This window comes from Letharia columbiana (genome assembly GCF_014066305.1).
Source record: "Letharia columbiana isolate WasteWater2 chromosome Unknown Sc0000077_s0, whole genome shotgun sequence".
Taxonomy (NCBI): domain Eukaryota; kingdom Fungi; phylum Ascomycota; class Lecanoromycetes; order Lecanorales; family Parmeliaceae; genus Letharia; species Letharia columbiana.
Window position 1 is genome coordinate 144,097 of NW_023501122.1, and position 8,992 is coordinate 153,088.

General features: G+C 45.7%; 2 protein-coding genes across 2 annotated transcripts; one reads left to right on the forward strand and one right to left on the reverse strand.

The window, feature by feature from the left end:
• Positions 1-2,052: 2,052 nt before the first annotated feature.
• On the reverse strand, positions 2,053-3,846 carry HO173_012326 (uncharacterized protein; the record flags this gene model as incomplete). The annotated part of the gene is made up of 2 exons (XM_037314198.1): positions 2,053-3,555; positions 3,631-3,846. 2 exons carry the CDS (start codon positions 3,844-3,846, stop codon positions 2,053-2,055), a joined length of 1,719 nt encoding a protein of 572 aa, XP_037158973.1.
• A 2,926-nt stretch (positions 3,847-6,772) lies between these two features.
• HO173_012327 (uncharacterized protein) lies at positions 6,773-7,990 on the forward strand (the record flags this gene model as incomplete). Its single annotated transcript, XM_037314199.1, has 1 exon — positions 6,773-7,990. The coding sequence occupies one exon, from the start codon at positions 6,773-6,775 to the stop codon at positions 7,988-7,990; it is 1,218 nt and encodes a 405-aa protein (XP_037158974.1).
• Between the last annotated feature and the right edge of the window lie 1,002 nt (positions 7,991-8,992).

Here is an 8,992-nt window from a genome sequence, read left to right on the forward strand (position 1 = left end):
GGTCGTAGAGATAGCATCGACCGCCATGTTCGGGCTTCAGATGCTACGTGTCGGCTACTGTGAAATAGCGGTGCTAGGGTCGGCAAACGTGCAGTGTTGTTGGATGTTTGTGCTTCGATAAGGAAAATTATGGTTATAGTGACAGTCGAGCCAGCCTTGTTGTTTTTCCAAATCAGGTGAGGCTTACGCTGGCTTTCGGTCTCCGGTCCATTGGCTACGTCATTCAAGATTCCAAAATATTAGACCCGTACCGCTGAGGTAACAACGCAGCTGGAGAGGCACTGTTAGTATATGCATGAAGTATAGCAGAATCGACAGAGCTTACGACAAGCCCAGTAGAAAGATTCCAGACACCTGAGCTTGCGGGCTGAGGACATGTGCAAAGTTTGTATCACAGACAGAGGCATGCAAACGACGATGGCATCCAGAATTATGTTGATCGCAGTCATTGAGAGCAGAAATCCAGTATAGTTGATAACAAAAGGGCCGTCTGGATTTTTCGGACCTTTTGAGACAGGTTTATATTCGAACATCTCACCATGGGTTGATGTCTTTGTTAGATAGGTCCAATCCCATTGCTAGCAACGTACCAACAAACATGGATGTCAAAAGCCAGGCCACCGTCAATGCCATCATCACGTCGCAGGCGAGATGACAGTGCGTCCTGACAAAAACCCGCTTGTAGAGAACCAGTGTCGATGTTTTGACCAGGGCTATAATGATGGCAAAAACCAGAGGGCCCGTGTAATGTATCTTCCAAAGAGTATATCAGCCAGTGTACAAGAAGTAAGTTCGGAAAGAAGAGCACTTTTGCATATTTGGCCATTTCCGATGGATGCTCTACGAGATGTATTACCGAGTCTCCGTCGCCACCTGCGACAGCGCCGAATATCGTCACGGCTGCATCAGCATATTGGACGATCTTCCAAATGTTGGTATCGGCACAGCAAGTCCCTCAAATCGTGAACTGGGGGAGTTCACCCCCACTGCTAGAATGGTGTAATCGTCCAGGCCTAGGCCAGCTTTTGTGCTCTTCCGGCCTTTAAATCGCAGAGCTACGAAGACGGATGAGAAGGGCACAAGGACTGAAGAGACCACGACCAACGCCGTCGAACTCGCTGAATGCACGACGTTTCGAAAACAAACAGACTTATTCTTGGCGATTTAGCCAAGGGGCGGAGAAGATTGACCTTGGTATCTGTGAACATTTTCGTACAAAAGTGAGAAGGGAGATTAGGTATTATTATTATGATGCCATCAGCCTTGCAGCCTCGTCTCATGGTGGATTCCGAGTATGCAGTGGATTACTTTGGTGCTGCATACGTGTGTTATTTTACAGATGCTTTTTGTTGATCGGCTGTTGAAACAATTTTTTGAAACAATCCAGCCCCTGATTGCACCATAGTCGTGCCGATTACTGGCTACAAAAGTAAGATTACCCGAGACAAAAAGGCTGCGGGGGGGAAAAGAGAAGGGCCCCCACGGAAAATCCCCCCCCCCCCTCCCCCCCCCCCCCCCCCTAAACCCCCCCCCCCCCCCCCCCCCCAACAAAAAAAAAAAAGGAAAAATTTTTTTTTTTTTTTTTTTTTTTTTTTATATAAAAATATAATTTTATTTCCGCAAAAAAAAAACCCCCCCAAAAAAAAAAAAAAAAAAAAAAACCCAAAAAAAAAAAAAAACACACAAAAAAAAAAACCCAAAAAAACCTAACCAGGCAACCCCCCCCCCCCACCCCCCCCCCCCCCCCGGGAAAACAACCCAACCACACCCCCCCCCCCCCCCCACCCCAAAAACACTCCCCTTCCCCCAAAAAAAAAAAAAAAAAAAAAAAAAAAAAACCAAAAAAAAAAAAAAAAAAAAAAAAAAAAAAAAAAAAAAAAAAAAAAAAAAAAATGGGGCAATGGGCAATGGTATCTTGGTATGAGTTGTGGTAGGGATTGATTATATATAGAAAGTCATTACATGTGTCTATCATTACCTACGTCTACACACCCCAGAACTCCCATGATAGCAACGTAACATCATCCTGGTACAGATCTCGGGCCACTCTCCTCAGTGAAAGTCCCAGCCTTGACAAGCCTTCTCAAACTCCACAATTTCACCCTTATCATTGAATGCACTTCCCGGCCCCACCGACTCCTTGCCGACCTTCCCCATCACAAGCGATTCCACTTGTCTCGGTTCCTGTGCCCGGAACATAGCCTCCGCATACGGGTAGTACCACATCTTATGCCACCTGTTGCTTCTCGAGGCTTTGTCACCGTTGTGATGTAGCATGACCGGTACAACACCGTCACAGTAATGGGTGTAAAGGGGAACATCATTCCAGCTTGCGTTGACTGAGAGAGCGCGGTTGTCGTTTCCCTGATTGAAGAAGGGTGGCTGCGAACTCATCACATCCGCAGGCAGAGGGCGCAGATGGGGTTTGCAGTCCCAGCGATCCCAGTGCTGGACTTGTGGTTCGAGGGATTGGTTGTAGCTCATCCATCCGCCATTACGCTCCGAATTTGCGGTTTGGAAGGTTATGTCAGACCAGTAATCAAGGCCTATGCTGAACTCAAGGGGCTTTCCATCGAGGTGCTCTACCTCCATGTGTTTCCACGGTGGGTTCAGGATATTCTTGATCCGCGTGCCCTCCAAGACCCAGTCGGTATCTGACAGGTCTTTCCCGAAGAATTGCTGGAGCTTTTGGATGGGATTGAAGAGCCATGAGATGTGACGAACTCGGATGACCTCCCGCTGGTATTCTTGCTCGCCAAAGATCATGTTGAAGACGGATTGGTCGCTATTGTGGTAGACCTTCTGGCTCCATTCGCTACCGTTGTCGTCCGGTTCTGGGTCGTCACCCAACTTTTCCACTATCTCTTCGGCGCGGGCGAACACGGCTCGCATATCAGCGACAGGACCCATGATGAGACCCGAATTGAGAAATTTCTGGCGAGTGGTAGACCATGGGTTTGGGCGGGATCCGACTGGATTGTCGGTATTGCCATCAAACATGTCGTCGGGCAGAGGTGATGGTGGAAGTGGCCAGCACGCTACTGTGTGAATCTCGTTGGGCCAGCACCGTTTGCCGGCGCCGAAAATAATGGTCTGCTGTATGCCTGCGATCTTAGCAGCTCTGCCCATCCGCTTTTTGATTTGTTTGTTGGCTTCAGCGTTGATCTGGTAATAGCGTTCTATGAGGAGATCTTTGTGAAGCTGAAACCAGATATCGTAGCCATCCATCATCAATACAAGGTCCTGATCGTGCTCCGTCCCGAGGTTGCCCAGGTATTCGAGAACTCGAGATATCTTCAGTAGATGACTTCCACCCCCTGTCATCCCCTTTCGTTGACTCTCGTCCAAGTCTTCTCCCCATCCTGTGATGACTGGAGTGGGGTAGCCGAGGATGGAGCCGGAGAACAGGAGTTTGCACAGATTGATATCCTGTTTTGTTGCAGGTATCAGGATGTGAAGGGGGTGGTCTGGTGGGGCGATCGGTTTGTAGGGTTTAGAGGCTTCATCGCTGGCCCAGGTGGTGTTGGCGGGAATGGTGGTGTATTTAGAAGGCAACTAGAGAGAGAGAATCAGTTAGACAAAGCTTCCGGTACGGACCAATATATGGCCTCGGTCGCTCGGAGGACGTACTGGTTTCAGGGTGAGGACACCAGACGTGATGATGAGAAGCAGCGCAATGATAATCAACGATCGTAGGCGAAGCACGACCAAAGTGCCAAGGCCTTCAAGGACATAGCAAACTCGATTTTGTCGCCATTGGGGACGAGTATCAAAGCGGGAAGAACCTGGCGAGAGCGGAGACCGAGGAGACTGTGAAGACGATCGGACTTTCTCGTAATTGTCCATATTGCCAATGGTGTGAGGAGTAGTTCATATGTCGTCGGTGCTTGGCAAGGGAGAGGAAGACTAGAGGAGCGGACTTCGCAGTTCAAGAGTGGTTTCACCCTTGGCACTACCGCAAAGAGCCGAGGAGGATTACGGAGAAGAGACCATTGCGCGAGGCTATCTGCCGATGAAGCCGAGAAGAGATTGTGTATGTAGGAATGAGCAGCGCTGTAATGAATGTGAAATCTGCAAGCTGAGAGATCATCGTAGGTAGGTAGGTAGACGTGTGCTTAGTAGGTAGGTACATCGGATGGCTGGCAGGCTGCATGCGCCAGGCGAGCGAGGTAGCATTCTCGCGTAATGGTTGGCAAGTGTTATCTGCTGGCCCGTTCGTGCGCATGAGAGCTGCATGACACTTGACAGCCTGCATGGAACTACACATGTTCCTACGTACCCTATAAGCACTCGATCGAGAATTGAATGAAGAGGCTAAGAATGTGCAGAACGGAGGAAGCAGTCGGGGAAGCGGGCTGACTGCATACGGCCGTATAAACAGGATCTTATCTTTCGCCAGAGTTTCCACCCACGTCTTTCCCCACGTACAAGTACCTACCGACACTCGACTCATAGGAGCGAATTTTCCACCCGGGCTTGTCCGATCTGCTGACGATCATATCAGTTTTTTCTCCTCTGATGCACCCGCTTCGCAATATTTTTGTGCTGAAGCATGCGCTGTTTGTGTTAGTTGTTGTACAAATTTGCCTTTTTGAAAAGTTGGCGGAGACGAAGAAAGTTGCGAGGCTGCCAAGACTCTTAAACACAAATAAAGTACCGAGCTTCCCGAAGGCCCGAGCGCAGCCGGACATCTTGGCGCTCTTGGCGCTCTTGGCATGGAGAACCGGCAACATCAAAAAGGCAGGTGGAAAATCTCCAATCCAATTTTTCATCACTGATTGGTTCGTATCAACACAGACATGGCCAGGACACCTTTGCACACTTGTCAGCCCACCACTCTGTTGGGAAGATAGACACACCTGGAGTGAACAAAAGTCGGAGGACTAGCGTGCGTATTTGGTGGAGTCACGCATACATTCGTTGCGCTTTCCTCAGCCATCGAGGAAGTTGGCACGTTGGTCACTCATGTCAGATATCTGTAAGGCAGGCAGATCTGAAAGTCAGTTCAACAAATCTTTATCATAGTTCGCGCCGCATACCGCTTTTAGGCTAGCATTTCCAGTGCCTAGTCACCACTGATGGAAAGATGCACTTCAACTCAGTTGAGCGATTCGAGCTCATCCGGCAACGTGCATCACCACTCGAAGAAGGAGAGAGCTGCGTATCGGTAGCGGCACTAGATTCATCTAAACCAAATGGGTGCCAAGTCTGTTTCTGTACGATTCGCCGATTCCTTGTTCATACAGAACTCTCGTTTTTACCGAGCGATCCAGGAGTTTGTTGTGTCCGATCTGGCGGGTTCGGGTTGTTGAAATCGGCTCCTGCCGGCTACGAAAGGGAATTGAGTTCGCAATGCGAATGACAGATGCTCAGAGGCTGACGGCTTCGTGCAATACGATATGTTTCTTACTTATTGGCATCTGGATTGATCGGACGATTAAGACGCATTTCAGATTCAGACATCAACCACACACAGGCTACGAGCTCGCGGTGATCAGCTCGTTAGAAGCGTTCTCCAAATATGCAGTTACATTATGCATTGTCTGCCGGGCAATTACTTTTCTCGCAGACTTTGCCGAGTGCCCTTTCAATTACCGGCCTATTCCCACCTGGGAGACTGCATCGCTGACGACATTGAGAAGCCTGTGCTGGAAGTTTCCCACGCGAGCAAAATGCGGCCACTGAATATGACTCCAGATGGCTGAGGTGGGTGAACTTGAAATCTAGCCTTTGAATCACTGACTGTTGAGGGCTATACTCTTCCACGTTTATGGATGCCAGGGCTCAAAACTTCAGTCGAGATGCGACGAGGAAAAGAGTCTGGGATGTGAGATCTAGGCCGAACAATAAGTTCGCTGCACCACCTGAGGCTTTTGTGTAGATCTCTCGATATCTGGAGAATCGCGAGAGAAAAGATTTAGCTTAAGCTGAGAGACAATCCTGCCAAGATGAGAGACCCCTTCCTACCTTATGCTGTCTACTCCCTTCCAATGGCTATGATAACAGTAGCAGCGGTATGGCCGAAACGGGGCACATAAGGAGTCTATAATTAAATTAAACTGGGATCGTTCATCGAAACTGAACCATCTCATCATGGCTTTTCTAGTCGAAGTCAAAGCAATCGGTATATTGCTAATGCAGTACGCACTGCGAGCGATTCGTCGTCTTCAACCACTAACGTCAGACACTGTACTGGTACCATGTGGCTGTGGCTATGGCGTAGTACACTCGAGCACTAATTCAACTGTCTGCGCCACACCGTTGCGATGGCGGGCGCAGCCTCGACGGAAGAGTACTCCCATCTGGTGTTCCGGTGTTACCATGACTCTCGGGACTTTCTAGAAAACTTCAAGCGCCAGGGAAACCAAGCCAGATTAGCGAGAATCGACACACTCCAAATGTTGTTCCAGACTACGTATAACGAGCTCGATAGATCGACCTCGTGAGAATTTGGACGAGCCAAGAGCGTTTGGCACCCGTCGTCAGGCTGGTAGAGCTAGAACGAAATATCAGCAACTATGCATCGCACAGATTCAGATCAGACACAGGAATGTATTAGTACTTTTTAACATATTGTCTAAGAAATATGTTTCTGATCAGAAGCTTGCGAGTCGAGTCGAGTCCGTCGACTTACAGAAGATGGATGGAAGTAGGGTTAGGGTTTCGGTTTATTGAGTCGGTTGACTTGACTGCCGACTTCTTGGCAGTCAGAGGTGGGGTAGACTAAAAGTACCGACTGACCAATCTCCTCCGCTCCATAACACAAAGCATAATGGCTATGGCTTCCACTACTTCCATTACCATTACAAGGGTGCCTCGAAAAGCAGAATCTTCTCAACCCTCTCATCACATTGGCAACCCACCTACCTCCTTTACCAACCCATGGCCATCCTTTCACAAGCACTCACCTCTTGACCTCCTCATAACATCTCAACGCAACCGTGACTTCAAGCCAGTGCCATCGCGCGACAAGTTAGTTGCTATCCAGAAGCCAGACTGGGGTGCAGGCAAAGAGGGTCTGAAGGCCACATGGATCGGCCACGCAAGCTTCCTGGTCGAAACATCGGCTTCAGAAGGTGCAGGAAGAGGAGTGAGGGTGCTGTTCGATCCTGTGTTTTCCGAGAGGACGAGTCCAGTGACGTGGGCTGGACCGAAGCGCTACACTCCCACCCCTTGCACGCTTGATGAGTTGCCTGATGTCGATTTGGTCGTCATCTCTCACGATCATTATGATCACATGGATTCAGATACCCTTTTGAAGATTTATGCAAGCAGGAAAGGGAACGTGCATTTTTTGGTAGCACTAGGGAACGCTTCTAGACTTCGGGGCTTTGGCATTGGTGGCGACGAGGTTACCGAATTAGATTGGTGGGAAGGCGTCCGGGTTGATGTACCAGGCATGGGGTCAGTGACTATGACCTGTACGCCCTCGCAACACTTTTCCGGCAGAGGTATATGGGACCAGGCATCTACACTTTGGTGTTCCTGGGTCTTGGACGCTGGAGCTTTCAGCAACACTTTAGCAACTACTCAACCTAGCACCTCCAGAAAGGTCTTTTTTGCTGGCGACACTGGCTACCGATATGTGCCCAAAGAAGCAAAAGAGTTGGACAGGCCATCTTGCCCGGCATTCAAGGAAATAGGGGAAGCATTTGGCCCTTTCGATCTCAGCATGTTACCAATTGGACTTTACTCCCCTAGACATTTGATGTCTCCCATACATTGCAACCCTGAGGATAGCCTTTGCTTGCACAAGGATTTGAAGAGCAGAAAATCCATTGGCATGCACTACGGAACTGTTAGAGGCGGAATCAGCCAGTACTTCGAGGAAGTCACGGAGCCCCCAAGGCGGTTCAGAGAGGCGTGCGAGAAGGATGGCAAAGTTTGGGGAGAGGAGCTCGGGTTGTTGAATGTTGGAGAAACACTTATCATGCCTGAGCAGTTGCATCACATTTCATCACAACAGGTGGATAAGGAGGCTGAAGGTTGATGTCAGTGCTGCTTCTTTATTAATTGAATACGAGTTTAGGCCTATGAATTAAATTCATACTCTATTTTTTTTAATTAGAGTTATCGAGCAAATTTAATAAGCGTACTTTTAATAAGCGATATTTGAATTCTTTATCTTAAAATAATTATAAGACTAAATTTAAAAATTTCTTTTTTCTCTAAAAGCTTATATTATATTCTATAATTTAAAAATAAAATTTTAAAATTTTAATAGAAAATAAAAAAGTTATTTTAAAATTAAATAATATATATTTATTTTTTAACTATAATTACGAGCTATCGACTATCGAGTAAATTTAATAAGTAATATTTAATAAGCGATATTTAAATTTCTTACGCTTTAATAATTATAAGACTAAATCTCGAAATTCTTTTAGCGTTAAAAAGCGTAAAGTACGCTTTATAATTTAAAAAAAATCTTAATATTTTAATAGAAAATAAAAAAGTTATTCTATTTATAAATAATATATATCTATTTTTTAATAAGAATACTTAAGAGAGTTAGCGAGCTAACTTAAATAGTCTAATTAAAAAATATAACGAATTCGAATTTATAATTAAATATATTTATTACGAGCGTATTTTTAATATATTACTTAATTCTATAACTAGTGAGTCTTAGCGAAGATATTCTCTATTATATTATATCTTCTTCTTATTTATATAATTTAATAGTCTTATTATTCTTAATCTATTTTATTTATATTAATATTATATTTATATTAATTTTAATAATATATATAAATTTAAGATTTTTTAACTTAGCTTTATCTTATTCTTTTATATATATTAATTACTCGAATATACTTTTAAAAAAATAAGTTAAAACTTATTAATAAAACTATTAATATTTATAAAAGAATAAGTAAAGACTATATTACGTAATAGAATAAGAAATCTTAATAAGATTTTAAGAGAGATTAGAGTTAAAGTAAGATTTCGAATTAAGATTTCGAGTTATCTTAAAATCTCGATCTCGTCT